The sequence below is a fragment of the Bipolaris victoriae genome (assembly GCF_000527765.1).
Source record: "Bipolaris victoriae FI3 unplaced genomic scaffold scaffold_6, whole genome shotgun sequence".
NCBI lineage: Eukaryota > Fungi > Ascomycota > Dothideomycetes > Pleosporales > Pleosporaceae > Bipolaris > Bipolaris victoriae.
Genome location: NW_014575386.1, coordinates 120,453 through 146,084, shown reverse-complemented (window position 1 = coordinate 146,084; position 25,632 = coordinate 120,453). Strand labels below are relative to the sequence as shown.

Genomic DNA, 25,632 nt, shown 5'->3' with positions numbered 1-25,632 from the left:
TAAAACCTAGTAGGTTGAACATACCTAATCAACCGCACGACTATATACATACATATATACCCACCCCCCAGAACTTATTTACCTTAACTGTTATCCTTTGCATACTTCCAAACTACCACTATATACTTACCAACCAGTCGTCCACCCACTGCACGCCTCTCATGGCAGATGATCCAAACGCGACAGCCAACGGGGCTCAGCCACGATGCGGAGGATAAAAAAAACGCTCACAGAACTTAACACTTCTACTCCCCCACCGTACGTGCATTCATCTACTCCAGCTTTGGAATCATACCCACTAAACACGAGTTTCGCCTGGTTTAGCCCCTACCATGATACCATAACCTAAAAATATGCTTCTTTGTCCCCCCCCCCCCCGCTCCTCATTACCAATGATTCAACATGCACCTTCCAAACACGACTAGTCGGTTGAACGTCTGAGAAGGATGAAGAGTGTGTGCCGCCACTCCTTGCTGGTGAGACATGCGTGTTGTGACTTTCTTGTTTCTCTTTACCTCTCTCGCCTCTATATTCAGCGGATGGAGGCATAGTGTTTTGTATCTCGTGTGTTGAAGTTATAAAGAAACTCGTTCAACTTACTTGCTGTTGACATGTCTTACTGATTTGCATCTCTCTCTCTTTATACATACATATACACATTAAATATCATGTTTGTTTGTTTTTCAAGTTATTCCATATACGCCCACCTACCATCCTCGTAGTCTGCATAGCTCGACATCACTGCACACATGTCGCGCGAAGGATGAACACGAAGAGAAGGAAGACCAGTAAAAGACAGATGGACTAACGATATATCAGTACGGAGAGAATGTCACAATCACATAGAGAAGCCAGACACTGTTTTTGAAGATAGATAGTAGACATATAAAAAGAATTCGTTGCACAATACAAAAAGGAAAGAAAAAGAGACCCTTGTCCAACCAACACCAAGCAAAATCCATATGACCAAAGTAGACATAAAAGGGAGAGTTGATACCAAGAAACGTGGACATGTATCGTGTTATGTCGGTCGCGTCGTCTGTTTTTTCTTTCAATATGCTCGCCAGCAGATACATAAGTGCACAGATCCGAATCATATACAGGAAGATGGTACTGCTTTCCCCCCAATTTGCAACACCACAAAATCTAAAGAAAAGAAATAGGGCATGAGAGCTTTGGCATCCTACACCACGCCTCCCAAAAACCCCCTTTTCCAAAAGTCAAGAAATTTTCATCCCTTCAACAAGATTTTAACGGCGGATGCTCGTCGCAGGGGATGCATTTCTGCTTACTCTCCCACGTCGCTGGTTGCCACCAGGAGCCTGCTGGTGCTGAGGTGGCGCGTACATGCTGTATGGAGGATACATGCCCGGCATACCTTGGCCGGCGAGGTTAGCCGGTTGCATCATCGGTGATCCGTTGAAGCTACCCGGGCCTGCAACAGGTGAGGCGTTGCGGTAGGCATCCATACCAGGAGCTGGCGGTTGGAAGCCGTTCATCTGAGGATAGAACTGACCCTGTCGGGCCAAGAGCTGCTGGTATTGCATCTGCTGTTGGTTGTTCATGCCCGGCATGTTTGGCATGTACCCGCCCATTGGGAACTGCTCAAAGCCGTTTGAATCCATGCTTGTTGTGCGCTGGAGCGCGACAGGATCGTAGCCGGGGGGAGGAGCCTGGTAGAAGTTGCCGGCGTTGGGTGCTCCAGATGCGACGCTGTCCTTGGACGCTGGTCGAGTTGCGGAATGGTCACGTGGACCAGGTCCGCCGCGAGTAGAAAGGCCGACCTCGTCCATGAGACGTTTGTAGCCTTGTTGTGGCTGCGCCTTGATGCGCAGGAGCACATTGCGTACGTTTTGCACAACATCGGCGCGGATTTGCTCATCAAAGAAGGGTGTGGTAAGTACCTTGAAGATCAAGGTAGCACCGCAGTTCTGGTCAGCCAGGATGCTTTCCAGCACCTGATCGTTTGGTGAGAAGAAGAGTGCTTGCAGAATAGTATCGCGAGCCTCAGGCTCGTTGCGCTGGTTGATGATCTTCAAAACAGTGAGGTATGCAACTTTGTGGGTGCAGAGGTGGACAATGTGTGGCACCAGACGAGGAGCCAGAACTGTACGTCTCCTTGGGAAAGTGCAAGTATCGAGGAACCAGGTCAAGAGGAGAGCTCCGTTGGCATTGGTTGCCAATTGGACACTGTGGAGAGCAATCGCAGCAGCCACCATTCGCTGTTGGTCCTTTGTAGCGTAGTGGCTCTCCAAGCAAGCCCTCATAGCGCGAGCACCGAATCGGCCTTGCGCGAGATTCCAAAGTCTACCGAGCATGACCTCGAAAATAAAGTCATTAAATTGCTGGTACTTCAGGCATCCCTGCATGACATAGTTGCCAAACTGATCAAGGAAGAGTGCCATGGCGTAGGGTCGAACAGCATCGACAACCATCTTCTGCATCGTTTCGGACTTGGAGACATCGATGATCTTCTGTGCAGCCCAAGTTCCATTCTTGTGCACACCGATCTTGGCCAGGTGAGGAGCAATCTCGCGAAGCATAGCCTCCTTGGTGGGTTCTTCGCAGAACTCAAACAGCTTTTGCACAACAGTGTTTCCGAGGTAGTCAGAAGACAGCTCAGCAATTTCAGGAAGCATTGCCATGGCAATGTTCTCAATATCTTCCTTTGAGCAAGAACCATTGTCAATGCGCTTGCGAATCTCGCGCAATCTGGGGGCATCATGGATGCGAGTGTGGCTTGGCTCCTCAACCGATGGGATCTCATCCACGTAGTTGTTGAACTGAACAGCCTTCTCAACCTTAGCAGAGATGCTCGTCTGCTCGTCGTCGGTAGCACCCAAATCTTTCACAATTTGAATAATGTCGTTACGGATATCGCTGAGCTCCGGAGTAGTCAATGGCACATTTGCAGGAACGGTACTCAACTTGGCTGCAGATGCAGAACCAGCCGCACCTTCAGCCTGGGCCTTGGAGAGGGGATCTGGGCTTGGTGAGGGGAAGAGACCGTTGTGACCGGGGGTTGCTGCCGCACTTGGAATCTTAGCGTAGCCAATGCGCACAGGACCGGCACCAGGGAAGATTTCCTTTCCATTCAAAGTAGACTTGGCCTGGACGGCGCTCTCGAGGTTTTCGTAGTTGACAAAACCGCAGTTCTTGTGAGTAAGAACGCGTGTAGATTCGATGTTACCATACTGAGCAAAGATGACCTGTAGCGATGAGACGGTGGTTGAAGAGGGAATGTTGCCAAGCCACAGCGATCGAGTGGGTCCTTCCAAAGTTCCGTCGTCTCCCAAGTTGGAACCTGGCAGATGAAGCTTCTTGACAGCCTCTGTGAGGTTGTACTCGGCATCCTCTGTCATGTCACCAGAGCCCATACCGTTGTCAAAGCGTCCCATGGCAGGCAAGTAAGAACGCATTGCGCCTCGCGAGGGGGCGTCAAGCACACCGGCGGTGCGAGCTCTGGGGCGTGCATTGGAAGCAATGTTGGCGAATGCCTGGACCTCGAGGTTGTGCTGGCGGACAGCTTCATGGATGAGCAGTGCGTTTGCTTCAGCAGGAGTCATGGCGCCACTGTAGCCGCCATACTGATCCTCCTCGTCCTCGGCGTACTTTTCCTTTGCGTTGACAGAGTAAGAACGGAAGCGGTTTGCGCTGTTGGTACTGTGGCTGTTTGCATTCCGCTGGCTTTCCAACAGAAGCTCAATGTCTGAAGGGGCCAAAGTAGCTCGTGCAGGTTGAGGAGTGTCGACCAAGCCAAGGTAGTCTAGAGTCTTGACATCCGTGTCTGCAAGGGAGTCACGAGAGAAGGAGGACCTAGGAGAGCCCGGGCCATTGGAGGGCACAGAAGCAATGCTTTGGAGCGTGCTGCTGCGGTCGCGGCTGTTTGACCATCCATTGGAAAAGATGGGGTTACCGAAAGGAGACACAGAGGGCTGGAGGTAGCCCGGTCGCTGAGGCATTGAGCCCGCACGAAGGCGCGAGAGCAATGCAGACTTGGCTGCAGCATTTGTAGATCCAAGAGCGTTGAAGCTCGAAGTATCGGTGGGTGTACCCGGGCCAGGCTTAAAGGGGCTGGTGGAGGGAGTCGGTCGCGAGCTCTTTGGGAGGAGTGACGAGGCGGACATGAGGCCCGGTGGGGCAGCAGAAGGCGAGAAGCGCGAAGGAAGCGTGCCGGCACGGGCACGGCGACCCGTGGGCGCAGCCGAAACCGTCTCTGGCGCAGAGTTGTTGAAGTCGGGGAAGCTCAAATTCTCGCTGTTGGGAGACTCTGGAATGGTCTCGCGCAACGGAGTCGAATTACCACTGGTAGGAGGGCCCCACATCTGCGGATTCAAGCCCTCTTGCGCTTGGATCTCACGTGCACTGTGATTGCGTTAGCTCGAGTCGTGCCTTGTTTCAAGATGCGACAAACCGTTTGGAAAATAGTCTACCGCCATATTCGTGCGATGGGGAGCCTGCGCCCAGCCTGGTGCTGGCGGCTGCAGCGCCCAATGGGTTCGACGGATTTCCAGAGAAGCGGAGGGAGCCACTGTTGGGAGGCTCTACGGGGGACGTGTTACCGGTCGAGGAAGAGCCCGAGAGCGGGGGCTGGGGCAACTGGGGGATATAGTTGAGGTTGATGTGGTGGTCGGAGCGGTTGGAGGGAGGAGCCATTATGGATTACAGACCCTGTTGTAACGGCAATAATCTAATGCGGGAAAAGGCGGTCGTGATGACTCGGTTACCAAAAGCCAGGGTAATTGTTTTCAAAAGAAAAACGCAGGTTGGTGCCGGCCAAAGGAATGTGAGGCAGAGGGATTAGTTCCAGCAGAGGCGAGGCCCGGCTCAGGGCAAGCGTGTTGCAATGTGGGTAGGGCGATGCCGAGGGGCTGAGGCAACGACGGCGAATGGATCCAGTCCGGATAGTGCGCGATTGCCGGCAATGGCTAGAGTGAACTCGCGATGCTTCAATTCGGCGCCGAGTATAGGCCGGATTCGGGCGATGTTGCAGCGGGGGGGTCAACGCTGACAAGACGAGTGCGGAGGAGCGAGCTGAACTAGGCGAGAGCGCAGGGCGAGCCAAAGAGCAGCTGGGGGGGGCGTTTATGTACAGAGGCAGTAGAACCGTCGACTAGAGGGACGGCGGGGCGTCGAGAAGGAGTGACGGGCGAGAGCGGCAGTGCGCAGTCGAGGGACGGTCGCGGGCCTCTGTATGTGGGGAGAGGGGTGGGATTATGGGGAGTGGAACTGTACAGCAGGCGGGCGGAATAGACAGATCACCGGAGTGCCTGGAGAACAGAAGTAATAGGGATTAAGCAGAAGGCCGACTAAGCATTCGAGCTCATGGAGAATGGCCAATGTAGCTAGAGACCACTAAAGGGTGTCGAGGAGGAGGGGGGAAGGAGGGAGAGGGATGAGCAATGGGATGATGATGCGCGGTGGGAGGGTTTGGGTGAGGTTTCGCTTGATAGAAATGGGGAGCCAGGCTAGGAAGACGAGCGGTCTAGCCTGATTGGGCGTGGCTGGCAGAGCAGGCACGTTACAGGTTGCGGCCACGATGCGGGCGGCCGGCCGGCTGCGGTACTGGTGCTGTACTGGTGCTGCTGGGCTGGACGGTGGTGAAGCTGCCGCTCGTGCTGGGCGTGGTTGCATGGACGAGGATACGGGAGAAAAAGAGGGATATGTAGATGGGTGGATAGAGGTTGATTGTGTTGCTTCTCTGGTGCTGTTCGTTTACTCTGTCTCTATCTCTCTCTCTCTCTCTCTCTCTCTCTCTCGAGTGTTTCTTGTAGTACGGCCGTCTCCTACTGCGCCTACATACTACCGACCACAGGCCTACCACGACTATCTCTCTACTCGTGCTACTGCTCCTGCTGGGACCATGACTGCACGCCTGCAGCTTATTGCTTTTGGACAGATTTCAGGGGCTGTCACCCTCTGGTGTGAACAAGGCCCGCCTGGATGGCCGCGGAAGAGTGCAGCGCATGCCCGCAGCGTCTGAAACACAGAGGCGCGTCGAGAAAGGCCGTCAGTCGAGTATCTGACGTGGACTCTGGTTTGCCTCTTGTGGCTGCACCCGCTGATTGGCCCCGCCCAGCCAGACGATAATCTTGTGCAGTTGCGGGCCATGAAACTTTGTCAACCACGCCGCGCACTCGACAACTGCTCAGCGCCCTTAGGCCTGCTCTCGACCGCTCCTGGCACTCGCTGCCGCTCAAGGGCCTGCTCGACGGCCGAGCCAAGTACACGACGCTTGAGCGCCCTTGTTGGAGCGCGTGTCAGACTGCCACACGATGGGGCATAATACTTCTAGAGCATTGATTACCACTAGCCCACATGTGCTGCACATAGACAAGCCGGCAGTGAGATGCACTCTCCACCACACTCGGGGGCCAGTGACATGCTGCGGGCCCTGGGAACTGCCGCTGCCCATCAATCGCATACTTACGCATACGCGCTCGCTGTCATCCTCGTCGTCGTCTTCGTCGTCGCTGCTCTCCGATCCGAGTCAGGCCCAGCCGCTGTCCCCTACCCGCTGCATTGGTGTTGGCGGCCTGCCCGAATCGCCCATTGCCCATTGCCCATTGCGCACAGCACATCGCCCATCACCCGTCGCGTCCACTTGCGTGCCGCCCACCCATCACCACCGACCGTTGCGACAACCCTCCCCAACAACGGTCCTTGAAACAAAATGCCCCGGCACGCATAACTGCATTAGCCCAGCCAATGATTCATACTGTCTCATGGAACTATTCTGGAAGACACGTCGCCCTTCCAAATTCAGCTCATTGTGCCTCAGGCCCTAGCCGTGATTGATCGTTGCTCGCTTGCACCTTCCCTGCCAACCCTCGTGCCTGCCTTTCAACTCACCACCGATAATGTCTGAGGCCGCGTCCAACATCGCAATGCAACACGCCCCACCACCCTCTCCTCCCCGCGACCCGTCTCCACATTCCGACAATGACAGCGACGATGAAGCCCCCGCCGAGCTCATGGTCACGACGCGTGCCCGCCGATCCAATGCCGGCAACCGCATGTCCACCCTGCTCGCGCAATCCGCCGAGGACGAGCAATGGGGCGAGGAATGGGATGAGGCGCCCGACGAGGAGGAGTTCCAGGGCGACCAGGTAGATGAGCACGATGACTACAACCTAGACTCGTCATCCTCGGAAGATGAAGATGGCGGCGCCGATGACGATGATGACGCGGGTGAGAAGGAGCTGCGCAGGGCCGAGCGGCAAGAAAGGAACAAGAAGCGCAAAGCCGCGACAAATCCCTTTGCTGCGAGAAGCGCCGCCGCTGCACACAAGAGAGTCAAGCTTGACGTCCCCCGCACCCAGTCTCCTACACATGCCCCGCCACGGCCTAAGAAGAAGTCGGAACGCGCATCATGGCTGCCCACCGAAGAGGACGGTCCCGTCCGAATGTCCAACCGGAAGCAGACAGTCGCCAACAAGGACGCTACGCTGGCAAAGCTCAAGGAGAAGGACCGGCGGCGGGACGACACTCTGGCCATGATGAAGGCTGCCGAGGCGCGAAAACTAAAGGCCAAGGAAAAGCCTTTGACGCAAGCTGAGAGGCTCGCTGAGGCCGCCCGCAACGAGCGCATAAATAAGAAGACATTGCACAGGTGGGAGGAGGCCGAAGAAGCAAGGGCAGCGGAGAGGCAGGCCAAAATAGATGCCCTAAAGAACCGCCAAATCGATGGGCCCTTTTATCGCTACTACAGTGGGCCGGGCATTTGGGTTGATGATAAGCTCAAGTACACTGGCAAAGACGCCCCAACCCCGGAGCAACTTGAAGAAAAATTCAACAAGGAGATCGAGGCTGCAGAAGCGGCAATCGCTCAACCAGAGTCCGAAGCAGAGCAGACAAACCCCCTAACACAAAACCCTACGCAGCCATCTGAAAACCATGCAGAGGACAGTCAACCGGTGTTCGGCCCCCTAGCCCAAATCCAGTCTCCAATAAGGACATCCCATACGCCTCCTATACCCACGACGTTACCAGTGCAGCAAGATTCACTACATTTGCCGTGGACAGCAGCAGCATCTCAGAGTGGAGATGTTTTCATGGGCTCTCACGGCATGTCAATGGCAAGCAATGTCATGTTCGCACCCACTAGCCAAGATTCGTCATTCCTCTTCGGCATTGACCAATTTGCTCAAAATCAACAGCCCCAAACACTGCCTGGTGATCTCCCGCCGAATCCTTTTACTCAAGCATCTCCATTCCAACAGCAACAACCAGTCCCACAGCCCTCGTTCTCAGAAACACTACACCCTCCGCTCAACGATCCATCAATGCCACAAATCAACGGCAACCCATCAATCGGCCCCGAAGCTATGCTTGCCCAATTCCCAAAGCCCGTCTTGCCGCCTGCACCACCGCGCCGCAAAACCATCCGCAGAGCCCTCAGAAACCTGCTCATCCTCTCCAATTTCCCCAACCTCGAAGCGCCAGCCCCGACATCTTCAAGAGCAAGAACTAGTGCTTCACTTCTCAAGGAAAAGGATAAATCAGCACTGGTACAGCTTTACACGGCACTCTTTAACTGGACTCCTACAGAAGCTGCAAACTACATCCAACAAACGCTCATTGCGCCTCCTAAGCAGCCCAGAAAAAACGCTGCGCACAAGGCCGATGCAGAACCAGTGCTCAAGCCAGGTCAAAAGCTGTGTCCCATTACCAACACAATTGCCCGATACCGCGACCCAGAAACGGGCATTGCATACCGGGATGCACGCGCCTTTGGCGTGCTCCGCGGCGTTGTCGGTGGCGGCTTCGTATGGAGCGGCGATCTGGGCTGTTATGTAGGAGGCCGAGCGAAGCCACTGGAAAGTATGGGTGGCAAAGGGTTTCTGGGCATGCCACCCGCTAAAAATGTGCCTCGTCGCTTTGTGGAAATGTCGAGCCCCAGGTCCGGAAAGAAGAATATGCCGCCTCCGCCACCGACGCCTACGCCGGGGAAAACACCGGCTGGAGCAGATGCGACTGGGAATGGGGCGGCGAGAGAACAGGGACAGCAAGTACAAACTCCGGTTCAAGGACGCACACAGGGACAACAGCCAACTGGCGAGGCACAGCGAGGTGCAAGTACAACACCAGTGATGGGTGCTCAACAACAACAACAACATCATCAGAGTCCAGCCCCAATCAAGACTGAAGCCAGTAGTGCTCCATCGTAAAAGAAACAAGTAGAAAGGAAAGAAAAAAAAGTAGAAAAATTCTCAGTCTGTATTATATAGATTTGCTCACACAGTAGCATCAACATCACAATGATATAATAAATCACCTTTTGTACCAGCGCCCCCCCCCCCCCCAAAAAAAACACGTATACAAATTGCACATGAGCAAAGTGAGACAAGAAAATGGGGTGGAAGGGGTAGTTAGGGCCAGGTGACGAATCAATTGGAGGATCGTAAAGTCCATGATATGCATTGATGGTTAGCAGACAATTCATCTCAAACGCCATCCGTCTTGTCGTGTCCATCCGCAAGAGTTTTCCAGGCAATGGTAGCTAAACATGCCCATGCCCGCAGACGCAACTCCGTTCCCACCATGATGAAGAAACCGCAGCAGGCGGAACAGTAGTAGTTCCAGAGAAACCGCCACTCTCGACCCCCCCAAACAATGACCTTTGTAACCAGTCATCATCATCGTCATCATCGTCAGCAGCAGCCCACTCCAGCCGCTTATTTCTTCTCCTTCTTCGCGCCACCCTTGGCCTTGGCTGTGCCTCGGAAAGTCTTCATCCTGTTCTTGCGTTGCTTGCCTGTTTGCCCTAGTCAGTATATTCATGTCCTTTTCAATCTCTCCTTTTTTTTGAATCCTTCTACCACATGTGCCTTTATTCATAGAACCAATGCTTGATCCACAAGACCATGTAGGGTATCGGCGAGGGAAACGTACGCTGCTGCCTGCTGGCCTTCTCGACCTTGGTGGCCATGCCGTATCGTACTAGCCTGTAGCGGGGCTCGAACTTCTTCATGGCCTCGGCACTGTCGTAGATGAGAGCGAAGCCGGTGCTCTTGCCGCCACCAAAGTGTGTCTTGAAACCGAAGACGGAAACATCCTCCTTCTTGGCCTTGTACAGCTCACCGAGCTTGCCACGGAGCTCGTCCTTGGAAACGTTTGCGCGGTTGGGGTGGAGGACGTCGCTGTACACAATTCCCGTCAGACTCATCAATTCCCTTTTCCACAATCACCTTGTCCGGTGTAATTGCTATGTTTTTTTTCGGTGTCGTTTGCACTTACACGACCATCTGACGGCGTCCGAGAAGAGGGTTGCGGATGAACTTGCGCGTGCGCAGGGTAACTTGAGAGTCGGCCATGATGGATAAGTTCGACCTGCAGCGACGGCTGTTAGACGTCGGTTCACAAATGACAGTAGGGCGAGCAGGCTTGTAAGTTGCACGTACTGGACAGAGATCGATCCTGCTGTTTGTCGATTCGCTGTGGTTAGTAGCTGGCGGCGGGATAGAGATGTCGAATTTGCGGTGCGTCGTGTCGGCGGTCGGCGGTGCGCCTGCCTCGCTTAGACTGCCAAGACGCCCCGCTGCAAAATTAGGTAAGCGGTCGAAGGGCAGGAACACGACTGCTGATTATCACCCACGAGCCTGCAGGTCTTTTACACTTGGCGCTGAACTAGTTGAACTTTCAAAAAGGCTATTCAGACTATCCTCAACGCTACCCCCGCTATGGAAAACCCTGAACAGCTGGCGCAGTTGCGCGTCCTGCAACGCCAGTACTTCCAACTGGTCGAGCCACAACAGCTGAGATGGCCGGACGATGCAACCTTGAAGAGGCCCCTGGTGCAGGCATGGCTGTTCGGCAACTTGTTCGATCCATCCAAGATTTCCTCGCCACCACCGGCTCGCTACCAGCTTAGGGTTCTGAAGGAGCTTGTCGGGAAACTCGAGCGGTCCATGACAGACCCTGAGGAGGATGTATGGTCTCCTATCTCTTCATTGCGGTTCCTGCCTTTACTGTGTACAGCCATGTACCATAGCAAAAGATATTTCATGTACAGGAATCAACCTGTTGCAGCATCCGCTGACTTGCCCCTCCTACCTTGTTATAGGAAATCTCAGATGATATCATGGAGGCAATGACAACTTTACTTGTGGCCAGCTTACCTTCTGAAACGGATGCCGCTCAGCAGAAAGCCTTTGTGACGTACTCGTTCCCCCAACAGTCGACTGACGACAGCGATTCCGGTGAGCGTGCCGTGACGCTATTGGAGGCCCGTTCCGTCATTTCTTCGTCTGGAACGACGGGTCTGCGAACATGGGAAGCCGCTTTACTGCTCGGATCCTACCTTGCATCCGAGTCTGGCCACGTGTTCATCAATCAGAAACGGGTGTTTGAACTTGGTGCGGGGACGGGTATGCTATCCATACTGTGTGCGAAGCACCTGGATGTGGCTGGTATCGTGTCCACGGACGGCGATGAGGCGGTGGTGGATGCGATCAAGACCAATCTCTTTCTGAACGGACTCGATGTCGATGACGATTCTAGCTGTCAAGTGCGTACAGCAGCACTCAAGTGGGGCTATCCAGTCGACGCAACAACATTTTCAGAAGACTACGGAATGGAGGTTCCAGACGTGGTGATAGGAGCAGACGTGGTAAGCTACCATGACGGCGGTGTCGCGGAGAAGTGGGTTTGACAGCGCTGCAGACCTATGACAAGTCGGTCATCCCACGCTTGGTTTCGACGTTGAGAGAATTCTTCGACCTGAACCCGGCGCTCCTAGTTTTTATTTCTGCGACCATCCGCAACGAGCAGACGTTCGAGACTTTCTTGAAAGCGTGTGGTGGGTCTCCCTGCGTGGTATTATGCGGTCGGGGTTACGACATTGGGTACGATGTTTGCTGACTTTTGTGGGGTAGAGCGGAACAGGTTCAGTTTCGAACGGATTGAGTGGCGGCTGGTGCCTGAGCATATCCAGGAAGGCCCGTTTTATCCAACATCAACGCCGATCCAGATCTGGAGAATTGCAAGCGGCCAGAGCACAAATAACCTGTTTGCTGTATGATATGACATGGATTGCAAAGGGAAAAAGTCTTGCCCGTCACATGCGAGGTGCGTACGAATTGAAGTGCGCGTACGGTGTTAATATTGTGGATTATCGGCAGCGGCAAGGTTTCAGGATCGGGAGAGGACAGAAATTTTGATGATTCACTATGTCTGGGACGGCGGATAGGCGAGTAGTCTGTGGTTGTCGGGCCTTTGCTGCGCGGCCGCTAAGGGAGGTAGCTACTATACGCGAGGAGTAGAAAACAAAATAGGACCCGCATCTTTGCTATGCACAGTCAGAGGGCCGGTCAAACGCAACGGGCTGGCAGCGCGGTATGGGCAAGGCAAAAGAGGGAGGTGTGGCAGCCTAGTCATCCGGCGATAGGTGCACTTGGAGGTGCATACATGGGTGGTTGCGGATAAGCAAACAAGCGAAGGGTGCGGCAATGGGTGGAGGGGGTGCCGCAAAGCACCGGATTACCCCATTGGGCCGACATGGCGAACATTCGCAATATGGCTTCATTGTGTTGAGTAGGCACGTAATATGGACAGCACGCTGGAATTGGGCATGTTGTAGTAGCACCGATAGGCAGGCACTCGCAGACGGTGGGATGGTGTGAACGAGTACCCAAGTAAGGGGAGCGGCGCTACCAGAGGCAGGCCATGGCGGCGCAGCGTGGACCTTGATGGGCGTTGGTTTGCGTGTGCGTGTGCGTGTGGCTCGGAGCGCCATTTGCTGGACGAGTGTGCAGCGCAGTGCAGGGCGTGATGGCTACGGGCGCAGGATTGGCCACTACGACGATTCTATTCACACCGGACGAGACGGAGCCTGAGTCTGAGGCAGCGTGGTGTGGATGCGGGTGGGGGGTTGCAGGCGGGCGGGGAGTCAGCGCCCAGACGGCGGCGGCATTGCGTGCTGGAATGCTATCACGGCAACGGGTCTGTCGTGATGGCTATCACGAATCGTTCCCCACATACCCAAGCAGCCGTATCCCGACGGTGCAGCTAGGGCCGTTGTCGTCGTCAATCGCAGCGTTCTAGAACTGGGCGTGGGTTTTGCACAGGCCGGCCTCGTAATTACTTATTGACCGCGTCGTCCCCCTCCTGCTCTGGTGGCCGTCGTTATCATTTGTGTTATCAGCTCGCGGGACCGTTGCTTGTTCCACTGCCGCTGAAAGCCGCTGGCCTCGAGGAAATACTCGGCTCTGTCTCTCCCATCGTTCCCCCCAACGCCCGCCAGCCCACTCAGCCCCAGCCCACCCAGCGTTCCACCCTCCCACTCCCGTCGGCAGCCCTGTCCGCAGATCGCATCCGGACCGGAGACAAGTCCTTGAGTGTAAGTACATACAGATACTACTATCCACGTACATAAGTCATTGCTTGTTTGTTTTTTTGGGCATGACGCAGCTGCCCATTCTTGTCCTCGTCACCTCCCATACACCATACACCACATACACCCTGCTGCCCTGCTGCCCTGCTGCCCGATGACGGCGGCTCTGCGCGCCAATTCGTATTAGATAGCAAGTCCTAATATCGTTGTTCCTGGCTAAGTCGATGGCGCAGTGCACAAGGCGATAAGGGGTTCTAAACAAAGCCACGCACGAACCTTCCGTCATATCAGCCAGCTGGGAACTGGGCGGCCGGTGTCACCGCTTCTTTCGCTTGGTCGTCTTCAGCCTGCAAAAATATCGCGCACCGTGCGCGATTATCAACTCGCTGGCATTTAGCCCTTTTAAACTTCTTCCGCCTCCACCATGGCCACGCATCACGTTCGTCACCTGTCCCATCAATCCAAGAAGTCGCAGCCGCCGCACGCACGGCCCTCTCGGCCTCTGTCAAAGCGCGTGCAATCCCACGCGACCAAGGCTGCTTCCAAAGTCGCTCCCTCCAAAGACGCCGACCTCGCCGTCGACGACGACGACGAAGACTCAATGGCAGTGAGCTTCTTGAACTACTGGTATGTCCTCTACTTACCCCTACTCTATTCTTGATTGCCCACAATATACTAACCTTCTCATGCAGCACTGTTTGCGAGAAGCAAATTGTTGTTCCAAGCAACACCGTGCTCTACTGCTCAGAAAGGTATGATGATGACACCCTCGTCCTGACAGCCCCATCGCGCACAGACCACCTTTGCTAACCTGTATACACAGCTGCAAGAAAAAAGACGCGGAGAAGAGCCTCAACTACTACTACGATCATTACTCGCCGCCAACCACTCCTTTCGCAAACTTCACCTTTGATGACCTTGCCTTCCGTGACATTGTTCCCCAGCGCTCCCCCACCCAGCCCGACTCAAAACGCTCGTCATGTGCCTTCTCCGATGTATCATCGGATGACAACACCGATGACCGGTATCAGTCCGACGCATCAAAATACTTGCGCAAGTTTCAATCGGCACCCACTTATGCACCTGATAACATGCGAGCCTATCGACCCCGCTACAACCGTGCATCAACATCACAGTACAGCACTAGCGCTGCCCCTTCGCTGTCACATACTCCGGCTTCTTCAGTAAGCTACTCGCTGCCATATACCCCAGCTACCACGCGCCCTCTTCCTCCTAGGACCAAGCCGTCCCGCAACGGATCATATGGAGGAGGAAAGTCGATCGATCTTGTCACACCTGTGACTGCTCCTTCAAGTCCCAAGTCGTACTCGCACAAGTCACCCGCCGTATCCAGGACTTCGGTCAGCACCATCGAAGGCGAGATTGTCTACGCAAAGTCACCCGTTCCCGAACCCTCAGTTGCCAGCGGTAGTCTTGGTCGATTACTCGCCTCATCACCTCGTCACGTCTAGACAAAACAAACATTCATTTCTTTTCCCATGTTTTCCCTTTTTTTTAACATGGGCTTTTTGCTCCTCTGTTTTCTTAATAGATACCATGACCGTAAGGTCTTCGATCTGCTATGCAGGCCGTAGCTGTTTGAGATTGATGGAAACGCAAACACCCATGAATCTCTCTCACTCCTCAAAAGTTCTACCAGCAATATACCAAGAATTGTCTTTTTTCCCATCCTTCTTTTTTGGGGTTGTTTCTGGTTTTCGCCATAGATACCTACTTTTGTTTGCTACTACTTAGAAAGAGGGGGAAGGGTTTAGTGATTATGATGACTTAGGGAAAGAAGAGACCGGCCGAGTAACCTTGGAATAGGCTTGTGACCCAAATAACATCACTATATACGTCACACACACCACTTTTTGGTTCCTTTACAACCTCTCGATCTCTGTCTCCCCCTCCCCTTTTTAGGTCTTCGCCTTTGCCACATGTAATGACGTTAGATGACGCCCTCTTCTGCCACGTACATGGCCCGACGACATGGTAGTGTAGGAACAAAAAGGAAGGATCTTCCTTGTCCTGATCTTCTTCTTCTTCTTCTTCTTTTTTTCTCCGCCTTTTCTAGACCCCAGATGTATGCAACTCTTTTGCTCCACCGATATCATTGGGTTTGACGTTTCGGTTCCAAACGGTTTAAACGCTATTCTAGGTATACAATCTACCCAGGGAAGTAGAAGTATGGATCTAATGGCGCATTGCGTACCAGATTTCCACCGGGAGGGGGGGGGTTTTGCCCTTGCCCTTGCCCTGCCCTCTCTCTCTCTCTCTATCTCTCCTTTTCGATTGCAGATGTTAGTACAATGCAACTAAGTAGCTAGCTATAGCACTAGTACTTTCAGCCTCAGTCCCCCTAACCCGCCCCCCCCTTTAGGGTTATCGCATTCCTTATCTTCTCTGGAACGTTCTCGCCTTACGCGATTCACGTTGGTTTCTATAGTGCTAGTGCGGCCATGCAGGAGGATTAGGTATGCGTGTTATATTGGGGTAAAGATAACGAGGAACGCAAAAGGGGAACGGAATGCGCTCCTAGTTGATGTGTGACTTTACGCTAGTAACTATCTATACTACATAAGTCAGATCTTATAGAAACACCATTTTTAGTAGTAGGTTTGTATGGACCGTGGTCATGTTTGCACCGCAATATTGATGGTGATGTAAGAGGTAGAGGATATAGCTCCGATTGAATACTAGCACAACAACAAAAAAAAACTTGTAATCTATACGTTAGTTAAGTGTCTTGGTAAGACGCGAAATGAGATTAAACAAAGTACCAAAGAGAGAGAGAGAGAGAGAGACGCTTGATAAACTACACACATTCACACATATGTGAATACTGAACCCTTTGCTTTTATCATAGAAAACGGTTCATTCCGCACATGCAGCAATCACACGTTGGACAACGCACATGCTACGTTATCAATGCGGAGAGCAAAAACGACCCAGGGATCAGGGGTGGGGGTGTATGATCTGGTCATGCAGGCGCGACATTTTTTTTTCTTTTCCAAATGAAACAATGCATCGATATTTTTTTTGCTTGTTCGACAAATTAAGCATTACTCGGCTCGGGCTTGGTGAAAGCTTCGTAGCTGCGTGATGCTCTCTTTGTACCCAATCGAGATGGGGCGGTCTGGTTTGTTCTTCGGTATGCGTTGTTTCTTGGGGTGTGGGTTTGGTTGCTTTTTTTTGCTGCTACGTCAACGGTGTGGTTTACTTTTTTTCCCTCGTATTTTCTTTTCTTTCCTCTTGCTGCGGTGGGTTGTTGGCTAAGACTAGAAAAAATTTGCGTTGTTTTGTTTTGATTTGTGGATGTAGAGATGCAGTCCCTGTTTTTTGGGGTTATCTGATAGTGATACGTGTCTGCTGTTCTTTTCTTTTCTTTTCTTTTTTGCCTCCTGTAGTGGTTTGGTGGTTGGGTTGGATACCCTTGCCATCGCTTTCAGAGAATGGAGAGATTCAATGACCGGTTTAGTTCTAATAGCTATTGCTATTCATGTTCTTTCTTGTTTTTTCTTTCGTATAACCATATTTCAATTGCTATGAGGTTTGCTCTCAGGAACTCCTATCTTAGTCACTCTTTCGACTTAGATGCGAAATATAAAGGTGCTCCTACGATCCTTCTCCTCATTCTCAACTCCAAGACCGACTTGATTGTAGCTTTCATGTTAGTCAGATTCATATCAAATTGCAAACTGAACCAGCCATTTCGTGAGTAATTATATTACTATTTCAATTATGGTACCAAGGAGTGTGTATATACAGTAAACGCCATCGTATGCTGTATGAAGCAAGCGCTATGCCAAGTATTCAAAGCCAATATAAACATTATCGCATATTCGTCGCCGTCATCTCTCCATCTTGTCTATTCTTTTTGTGTAATGGTGCACAAAGCTCATGATTTAAAGACCGCAGTTGCTGACAGCGACCTGCTGGTACTGAGCGTCGATGCGGCCGAGGGCAGCAGCCTGGCCGTTGGTGAGCTGGTTCATGGCAGCCTGGGCAATGTTGAAGCCGGCGCCAGTGTGGTCCATGGCAAGGACGTAGATGGTCTTGCCGTTGTAGGTGAGACCGTAGCAGGTACCGCACTGAGGGCTGTTCCAGCCAGCAATGCCTTGGTAACCACCGATGAGAGGGAAGCGAGGAAGGCTGCCCTGGGTGGGGAAGCGAGCGGCCAGACCGTTGGCTCCGTCAGAGCAGGAGACAACGTTCATGGAGCGGCCGGCATCATCGTAACCGGGGTCGTAGCTGACTGTGAGGAGTTAGTATTCAAGTTTCCATAGTGCTCTGTAAGAGTACTACTGACCAGTGATGGCGGAAGCCATGCTGGAGAAGCCGAGAACGGCGGCGGAGACGGCGGAGAAGAACTTCATGGTGATGGTTTTGGGTGGTTTGGTGATTAGATTAAGGTGGAGAGTTGAAGAGTGGTTATTAGATGTTGTAGTGGTGATGGAAGCTGAGTGCTGGTGATGATACTCTGGACGAGTGACTTGCATGTCCTTTATAGCAATTGACTTGACGATGCCTCCACTCTACCACTGCATAGCTTTCCGCTCCTCCCCGTTACACGACTAGTGAATTCCCGTTACATTGCCAGTTGGGCACGGGCGGTGCAGGGCGGAATGCGAGCAGACTGCCAGGTCTAGCCTACCTTGCCCACTATACTAACTGCAAGAGTACGACCATCTGACCATGGAGTGGCGGGATTTCTAGGAAAATAGATGAATGAGATCATAGCGTACAATGGACACGAGAGGTGCTGCGGAGAAAGGTGATATTTTTGGATGACCCGCAACGGGAAGGGCTTGCGCTAGCTGAGATGAGCAGGACAAGCGAGCTAGACAGCCAAAGTTATCGGATTGATGCATTGTGTCTTGCCGCAACAGGCATTCGTTGGCAGCGATCAATAAAATGATCCTGCACCCCACCTGCGCTCGTGGCGCATTCAAGACTGCCTCCCAGATGCGATCCAATGTCATCGCGCAAAAAGGGGACTTCTTCGGCTCTTGACAAGCGGCGAGAGGCGACTGTAAGACGGAATACGGGGACAAATACTACATCTCATGGCTATGCGACCAATGCTTACTACTACTAGCGCTGGTAACGTGGTACTGCTGTGTGGTGAGGTACATGGTTGAAAGGCTATTGTTGGGTGGTGGACTGACTGACTTGCCGTGGCCAAGCCTATAGCTGCTAGCAACGGCACCCTTGAAAGACCTTCTCCATCCTCACCGCCGAAGACTAACTAAGTAACCCTCTGGATCGCACGGATGGGCACACGCCCTGTGTGCAGCCTCGTCTTCAGAAGTCGGTGGAAGATTCTCCTCTTCGTGATGGTGGATCCTCGTACTATACGGCTTCCTCGTATTACCCTCTCATTCCCCTCGGTTTCCGTCATGGTACAGTGCAGCCAGAACCCCGACTTGTGACCTTTTTCTGCTACCGACAAACAATGTGAGCACATGGTCCGACAACACGTGGAGTCTTGCCATTCGACATGTTCGGCCGATGTCAGCTGTTGTCGTGGTAGGAGGAGCCCGGACGAGAAGTTCTGCCTTCTGTCGCATGTTCCGCAATTCCCACGGACTTCCTACGTCTGGAGCAACGACTGTCAGTTATCACTCGCGATGGCCTGGTAGTTATGTACTTGGGCATGTAATGCCATGTCCGCTCTGGACGCGGCGACGTTTAACATGAGCCGTTGTCATGCCCGTCGAATTGCATGTCATCCAGGTGGCAGCCGTTTGCGTGTCCGTGCGCAGGCATCCAAAACATCTTCTGTTCCATCATGGTTCACGGCCAGGTTTCATCCCTTGGTCAGAAACATGACTGCCGCGAAAAGCAGCGCTTACGCCTCTCTACTTGCAGTACCCGTAGCCCCCAAACTGCCACAGCCACACGGCCACGCGCCCAAAAGGCATTTCCGGGCGACGAGTGGCTGAATTGAAGCGCCGAAGGGGCCAGTAGCCATGCCCTGCGTCCACCCCTATGTTTCCCCGGAATCGTGTTTAGATGGCTAAGGCGCTAAGAAAAGGATGCCTTTGTGACGCCTGGGGTTTCGAAGGCTTCATGCCCTTGACTGCGCAGGCCGACTTTCCCGCTTCGTGGGCGGCAAGCGTTTCCACCTCCATGCTATATAACCTTCGCAAATGTGCTCATCTCCAGACTTTTCTTGGTAGGCAGGTCCACGTTCTTCACTTCTCAGTACCAATTACATTCCATCTCATATCCCAACCCTTCTCACGCATTATCTTAATCGCCAAAACGAGCTAGTCTCTTTCCATCTCAACCAATCATAATGCATTTCTCCACCATCTTCACTGCTTCCGCCATGGCTGGCGCCGCTCTCGCTGCCGAGCACACTATCGCCGTTGGTGACAAGGCTGGCAACCTGGTCTTCAAGCCCGACAGCATCATGGCTGCTGAGGGTGACACCGTCACCTTCAAGTTCTGGCCCAAGAACCACTCTGTCGCCCAGGCCACCTTTGCCAACCCTTGCCAGCCCATGTCCAACGGCTTCTGGTCCGGATTCGTGCCTACTTCCGATGCCGAGAAGGTTGCCACGACCACTTTCACATACGAGGTTACCAACGCTTCGGCTCCCATCTGGTTCTACTGCACCCAGGGCATGCACTGCCAGAACGGCATGGTCGGTGTCATCAACGCTCCGTAAGTCACAACTGTCAGTGTTTCACAAGTTTCCCATCACTAACATTCTTTAGTCAATCTGGTGCTAGGACACTCGAGGCTTTCAAGACTGCTGCAAAGGCTGCCACTGGCAACGTCTCACCGTCATCCACCGCTGGTACTGGCGGCAACCTGACTGAGAGCGAGAACAGCACATCAACCGAACCATCTGGCTCACCTTCTTCCTCCGCATCCTCATCCGCATCCGCACCGCAATCAACCGGTGCTGCCTCTCACGTTGCTGGCAGTGCCCTGTTCGCTGGTCTGGCTGGTGCCTTTACATTCTTCATGCTCTAAGCGACCGATACAAGAGTGCAAAGCATATTTGATACCCTCATCAGCATATCATAGAACAGCAGACGTCTTTGGGTGCGGCCGGTAATACGCATCATGACAATCAAAAGCCACTGGTGGCTAGGAGTGAAGAGATGAAGAAAGAGAATGGGATTATTTCTTGGTAGTAATTATCTGAGTTTTGAATGAACAAATGTATACTCCATTTATATATGCTTTCCAAATCTTGTGCCGTGACAATGCGACCGTTGACATTTGAGTTTCCGAACTCGACGATCATTTCTCTAGTACGAGAAGGCGCGGACAATCTACAATCTACAGCTTCCGTTAGCAACAGCCCAGAAACTTTGTCAAGACAACATGTATATGTGCGAAGCGGATCAGACATCCAAGGAAGGTATTCGCGCTCATTGACCATCTAAAGTAGGTTCAATCGATGGCTAGCGTGGAAACTGCGAATGTGGAATGGTTTTCATCATGGTGTAGGGGGCAGGGAGTCGGAAGAAAAAAGTAGTAAGACTTACGAAAGCGGCTACAGAGCGCAAAGGTGCTGCTGGCATTAGTTAGTCCGCGTTGAGACGCGAAGAGCGACATGCAGTTTGTTGGGAGAAGATGAAGAAGAGCTGATCTTGTATCGAGCTGGACGAAGCTAAAAACTTTAAAGTGGGCCCGGCACCATGTTTTACCGGGCCCACTTGTCGCCTCTTGGCGATCGGATGCAAGCAATCAAAACGACGGCTACTAATAAAGAACATGTTTTGCGTCTTGGTAGTTTGTTTATATCATTGTTTTCACTATACAACAACTGAACAAGGCTTGCCAAGATCTCCAACTCAAATAAGCTACGCGGAAGCTAAAGAACTCTTGTTCTCCTTCGGTTGCCCTTGGCAATAGCATCAGCATGTTTCCAAACAGGATCCGATTAGATTGTTGCCTTTGCTATGATAAAGTCATGGGATCCATCACCTAGATTATAAAAAAAAACTTGGTACTTTTTTATATCATGCTTCGGCGGAAGAGACTCTTGACCGATGACAGGGATGCAATAGTTCTACTATCCTAGGCTACGCTATGGGCATAGTCTCATCATGGGGTTGCGTTGAAGATTGCATTTGGTCTTCAAGGCTCATCCTAGTAGAGCATAATGTTATGTCTTTTTATAGTCTGATAGGTGCTAAGGCGAGCACTCGCCATGTTCTTATGGACGTGTCAAGTGGTCGTTACATGTTAAATTGACGTCCATGCCTTACTAGTAGGTCCATGCTGATATTCACCATTCGATACTACTACATGTAAATTTGTTCATGTCAAATAGCGACTATTAGATAGTATATGAATTTCAGTGTTTTCTAGCCTGGCGCTGGGCATGTGTTAGCGACTTGAGCTGCCAGTGCGTGCAGACCAGAGTTTCACACTAGAGGATGGCAGGTGTAAGTGCGCGTTGGCGACTGAAAAGGTGACATTCGCGTCCAGTGTGCTATGGCTTGTCGGGTAGGTCCACGAGAGAGATTTATGCAGGCCTCATGCTATAAGACCATAACCCGCACATCTCTCGGTGACTGTATGCTGTGAAACAAAAGATGGGTGCTTAATAAGTGCGACAAGTACACTGCTTAGATTACAACATGCTCACAGCTACGTCCAGTGTTCAGATCCGGGATAGTAGAGGAGGTCTATTTGGTGCTGCGAGAACAGCACCGTGTCACGAACTTCAAATCTTACGGATATATGAAAATACAAGCTTAAGTACTTTTGTAGAGGAATCAATCCATGGCTGCAGGTATGTTGGTGAAGTAACAAAGTTGGTACAACTGCAGCTGGCGAGGTTGAGTCAGTTGCGATCCGTCCCAAGCTGCATCTGATTCGGCCGCAGATGAACCGAAGTGACGCGCAATAAGCAACACCAAGAAATGTGGAGTCGAGCGCGACGGCACATCCAAGGTCAGACGGTAATCCGTCACCCTAATCCCAACATTCTCTTCCATCCCAGACAACTTCTTCTGGTTCCAATCGATCCTGACAACTTTGCCTGAACGTCGGCCTGCCTCGGTGTTTACCCAGCACTGTTGATCGCAACAGCTCGTGCTTATCAGCTTGTGGCTTTCGTTTTGCTACCTTGTCCACGTTCCACTACCTCTCCCAACGTTCGAACCGACTTTCCCTTCGCCATCATGAAGCTCCCTCCGATTGCGACGGCCTGTCTCTCCGCGCTCGTAATAGACTCCTGCAGCAACATCATTGCGCAGCGCCTCAAAGCATGGAACGAATCCAAGCCCTTCGTCTTCGACCGTGTCCTCTTCACACAATTCGCCATCATGGTCGTTCTTACTGCGCCGGTAAACTACCACTGGCAGAACTGGCTTGAACGTGCGTTCCCTGGGTGGAAGACGGTGAAACAGACAAGGACAGTGGGAGACGGCGAGGAGGAAAAGGGCATCATGCTCAAGGAGGATGGAGATGGTCGCGGTATCATCGAAGAGGAGGTCCGGGTGAGGAATTGGTGGAACATCTTTAGAAAATGGTTTACCGATGTAGGTGGTCACAAATGACTCGTCGTAGCGTAGTCGCTACAGAAATGGCTAGGTGCTAACGAGATGCAGTGTATCACCATGGGCGCGTTGCTGAACCAGTCAATGTTCCTTATCTTGATTGGAATCATGAAGGGTAAAACTGTGGCATTGATTGTCCAGGACTTTAGAAATGTAGGTTTATCAAGACGTGAAACCCCACACTGCTGCAGATTACTAACTACTTACCAGGAGCTTTTCGGCCTCATCTTCGATTCGTACAAAGTCTGGCCAATTGCCAATTTCTTCAGCACCACCTTCATTCCCGTTGAGCGCCGTATCGTCTTCTTGAGTTTCTGTGGTCTACTGTGGAACATCTACCTATCACTGGTAGCGGCGCGGCTCTAGATATTCTCTAATCCGAAATACATCTGCTTTGCTCTGCACCATGCTACGCCATCGATCCTATGCGCTCACTCGCTGATGGCTACAAATTGCATCTGGGCCCCTTCGTCCAAGCTGCTATTACCGCAGCCCAATACTTTTCCGCGTCCTCCCGTATATGCCCACAATGCGCACTATTCTCAAACTGCACTTTCGTCACATCCCACCCCTTGGACTCTGCAATGTCCGCATGCTCATCTGCCTCTTCAAACCCTACCATCGTATCCGCACAACTGTACAGATACACTCTCGGCACGCGATTATCAAATACATTCTCATCATTCAACTCCCGACAGAGGACAACCATCTTGTTCTCCCTGCGCCGAACAAACACGACTATCCACGTCAACAGAATCAAAAGATGTACTAGCGCGCCGCCAAACCACCGCCAAAACAGCGTCTTGGGCAACGAGGCGGAAATCGCAGCATGACTCTTCATCCAGGGACCTTTAGTCGGGCTCGAATCGAGAATCTGCGCGCGCATCGGCATCTTGGTGTCGAATTTTCTTTTCCACGCCTTGGCAAATTCATTGACTTGGTTGCCGCCGCCGTTGGAGAAGCTGTGCACCAGGACTTGGCCGCCGTTGTCGGCGTGCGCGGCTACAACGTCCAGGGCGGGCTTGAGCAGAGGTCCGTAGGCTGTGGACCGGCGGAAAATGTCGAGCGTGTAGCATCGGATGAGGAGGATGCGGGATGTAGGGAACAGCTTTTGGTATGCTATTGTGTATTTGGCGATGTGCTTTCCGGCTGCGGCGTTCCATGCGAAGAGGAGTATGAGCGGGGTTTCTGAGGGTGAGTTGGAGAGGTAGGATTCCGAGGTCCAGATGTAGATGTTGTGGCCGATCTTTTCAAATTCCGAGAGAGGCTTGGATGGCTCCGGGGGAGTTGGGGGAGTTGGGGGAGTTGGAGTTGCCATGGCTGTGGATATGTAGTGTTTGTAGTTTTTAGATGGATAAAACAAAAAGTTACATGTGGGGTTTGTGCTGGTCTATTGATGATTTGATGTTTTTTGGCGTGTCTAGTATAGGTGTAATGTGTTTATAGCAGGTTTGAGAAGGACGCCTGGGAGGCCTTTGTCTCGGTGTCTCGCTATCTCGCCATCTTGGCGTGAAGGATCCCAGGCCGAGGTTACGGTACTACTAGAGTACTAATAGCAACACCATTGGTCCATCTACCTTGCTGCTCGCATCTCACACTGTATGATTCCTCTCACGTGCTCCAAATCGACCTCCTGATTATCTGTTGCTCGACTCCAGCAACCGCTCACAAATGATGGCTTTTTAGGCACCAGTGTTATTTCTGCCCATGAACCAGGTGAGCCCAGAGCTGACCACCGCACCTGCTTGTGCAGCCCCAGCAGCGAGACCAGCGCCATACCCTCCCATGGCAGCACTCTGTGCCAGGGCATACACGCCGCCTGCCGGGACATAACCGAAGTAGCTCATTGTAGATGCGGCAAGGGAACCTGTTGTCTATTAGTATATAGTAGTATGAGTACGAGTTCGGGCCGACGTACCACCGGCAGGTCCTAGAGCAGTCAACCCAAACGCAGCGAAGATGGGTGCAGTGGCGGCAGCAGGCGCAAGAAGAACAACGCCGTTGACTGTGTAGAGAACTGCTTGGCCCGGGTGTGCTGCTACCCAGTCGATGAGAGGCTGCGCCGTAGCTGCAACGGAAGCGGCTGTCACGTTTACCATGACGAAGTTAGATATCGGAAACTGTTTCAAGTGGTGGAAGGTAGTAAGAGCTGCGTTAGTGATTACAACCAAGAACGCGGAGAATACCAGTTCTTATCTAACAGGCTGATATTCAACACAAGGCTGAGGCTAGCCTTTCAACGCTGGTGAGGGGTGAATGCGTGACGCTGCATTTGGTTGGCTGCAAGCATGACGCCACATTTGTTCAGCCTTGCCAGCGCAAAGACGATTCCAGCATACTCCAGTTCTCTAGCATAGTACATGACGTTGTGCTTAGTGGCGGCCTCTACGCCACGCCGCTACTGATAAGAGGATAGCTCCAGCTCGTACTGCAATATCAACACTACTCACACTCTTGCCGCCCATTGCCCCGCTTTGAAGCGTGGAATACATATTTTGTGTAGAGGATTTGTCTTTGATTCGCATCCATGCTGAAGCTGTTGAGTCTGAGTTCTGTCAGTAAGAATACGTGAAGTCGATACAAGTGTGCTAGACCTCTGCGAGGCCCTCTTTGCTCGAAGCCTAATGCCCAGAGGGTGGGTACGGTGAATATCCTTGGTTCGAGCAAGATGGCGCCATTTGCGGCGTGTACTATCGTTTGGTAAGGATGTGCGCAGATTAGGTTAAGCAGTGTATTGGTTGGTGACATGGTTGTAGGTCCGTA

At 52.4% G+C, this 25,632-nt stretch overlaps 13 protein-coding genes across 13 annotated transcripts; 6 read left to right on the top strand and 7 right to left on the bottom strand.

Moving 5' to 3' along the window:
* Positions 1–1,250: 1,250 nt before the first annotated feature.
* On the bottom strand, positions 1,251–4,656 carry COCVIDRAFT_22625 (hypothetical protein; the record flags this gene model as incomplete). Its single annotated transcript, XM_014705783.1, has 2 exons — positions 1,251–4,365; positions 4,415–4,656. 2 exons carry the CDS (start codon positions 4,654–4,656, stop codon positions 1,251–1,253), a joined length of 3,357 nt encoding a protein of 1,118 aa, XP_014561269.1.
* A 190-nt stretch (positions 4,657–4,846) lies between these two features.
* On the top strand, positions 4,847–5,253 carry COCVIDRAFT_33667 (hypothetical protein; the record flags this gene model as incomplete). The annotated part of the gene is made up of 2 exons (XM_014705843.1): positions 4,847–5,000; positions 5,096–5,253. The coding sequence occupies 2 exons, from the start codon at positions 4,847–4,849 to the stop codon at positions 5,251–5,253; spliced, it is 312 nt and encodes a 103-aa protein (XP_014561329.1).
* A 943-nt stretch (positions 5,254–6,196) lies between these two features.
* COCVIDRAFT_86974 (hypothetical protein) lies at positions 6,197–6,448 on the bottom strand (the record flags this gene model as incomplete). Its single annotated transcript, XM_014705842.1, has 1 exon — positions 6,197–6,448. A coding segment is annotated over one exon (252 nt), but the record flags the coding sequence as incomplete, so codon positions are not given.
* A 526-nt stretch (positions 6,449–6,974) lies between these two features.
* COCVIDRAFT_86964 (hypothetical protein) lies at positions 6,975–9,170 on the top strand (the record flags this gene model as incomplete). Its single annotated transcript, XM_014705841.1, has 1 exon — positions 6,975–9,170. The coding sequence occupies one exon, from the start codon at positions 6,975–6,977 to the stop codon at positions 9,168–9,170; it is 2,196 nt and encodes a 731-aa protein (XP_014561327.1).
* A 662-nt stretch (positions 9,171–9,832) lies between these two features.
* COCVIDRAFT_12048 (hypothetical protein) lies at positions 9,833–10,316 on the bottom strand (the record flags this gene model as incomplete). Its single annotated transcript, XM_014705758.1, has 2 exons — positions 9,833–10,142; positions 10,240–10,316. 2 exons carry the CDS (start codon positions 10,314–10,316, stop codon positions 9,833–9,835), a joined length of 387 nt encoding a protein of 128 aa, XP_014561244.1.
* A 366-nt stretch (positions 10,317–10,682) lies between these two features.
* Positions 10,683–12,022, top strand: COCVIDRAFT_22622 (hypothetical protein; the record flags this gene model as incomplete). The annotated part of the gene is made up of 4 exons (XM_014705782.1): positions 10,683–10,931; positions 11,066–11,611; positions 11,665–11,800; positions 11,877–12,022. 4 exons carry the CDS (start codon positions 10,683–10,685, stop codon positions 12,020–12,022), a joined length of 1,077 nt encoding a protein of 358 aa, XP_014561268.1.
* A 500-nt stretch (positions 12,023–12,522) lies between these two features.
* Positions 12,523–12,771, bottom strand: COCVIDRAFT_87042 (hypothetical protein; the record flags this gene model as incomplete). Its single annotated transcript, XM_014705840.1, has 1 exon — positions 12,523–12,771. A coding segment is annotated over one exon (249 nt), but the record flags the coding sequence as incomplete, so codon positions are not given.
* Positions 12,772–13,757: 986 nt separating this feature from the next.
* COCVIDRAFT_86946 (hypothetical protein) lies at positions 13,758–14,805 on the top strand (the record flags this gene model as incomplete). Its single annotated transcript, XM_014705839.1, has 3 exons — positions 13,758–13,960; positions 14,026–14,085; positions 14,157–14,805. The coding sequence occupies 3 exons, from the start codon at positions 13,758–13,760 to the stop codon at positions 14,803–14,805; spliced, it is 912 nt and encodes a 303-aa protein (XP_014561325.1).
* Positions 14,806–17,241: 2,436 nt separating this feature from the next.
* COCVIDRAFT_12045 (hypothetical protein) lies at positions 17,242–17,712 on the bottom strand (the record flags this gene model as incomplete). Its single annotated transcript, XM_014705757.1, has 2 exons — positions 17,242–17,591; positions 17,646–17,712. 2 exons carry the CDS (start codon positions 17,710–17,712, stop codon positions 17,242–17,244), a joined length of 417 nt encoding a protein of 138 aa, XP_014561243.1.
* Positions 17,713–19,637: 1,925 nt separating this feature from the next.
* Positions 19,638–20,323, top strand: COCVIDRAFT_33661 (hypothetical protein; the record flags this gene model as incomplete). Its single annotated transcript, XM_014705838.1, has 2 exons — positions 19,638–20,008; positions 20,062–20,323. The coding sequence occupies 2 exons, from the start codon at positions 19,638–19,640 to the stop codon at positions 20,321–20,323; spliced, it is 633 nt and encodes a 210-aa protein (XP_014561324.1).
* A 2,168-nt stretch (positions 20,324–22,491) lies between these two features.
* Positions 22,492–23,235, top strand: COCVIDRAFT_86700 (hypothetical protein; the record flags this gene model as incomplete). Its single annotated transcript, XM_014705837.1, has 3 exons — positions 22,492–22,851; positions 22,921–23,022; positions 23,080–23,235. The coding sequence occupies 3 exons, from the start codon at positions 22,492–22,494 to the stop codon at positions 23,233–23,235; spliced, it is 618 nt and encodes a 205-aa protein (XP_014561323.1).
* Positions 23,236–23,314: 79 nt separating this feature from the next.
* Positions 23,315–24,187, bottom strand: COCVIDRAFT_86770 (hypothetical protein; the record flags this gene model as incomplete). Its single annotated transcript, XM_014705836.1, has 1 exon — positions 23,315–24,187. The coding sequence occupies one exon, from the start codon at positions 24,185–24,187 to the stop codon at positions 23,315–23,317; it is 873 nt and encodes a 290-aa protein (XP_014561322.1).
* A 364-nt stretch (positions 24,188–24,551) lies between these two features.
* On the bottom strand, positions 24,552–25,617 carry COCVIDRAFT_86794 (hypothetical protein; the record flags this gene model as incomplete). The annotated part of the gene is made up of 2 exons (XM_014705835.1): positions 24,552–24,736; positions 25,464–25,617. 2 exons carry the CDS (start codon positions 25,615–25,617, stop codon positions 24,552–24,554), a joined length of 339 nt encoding a protein of 112 aa, XP_014561321.1.
* Between the last annotated feature and the right edge of the window lie 15 nt (positions 25,618–25,632).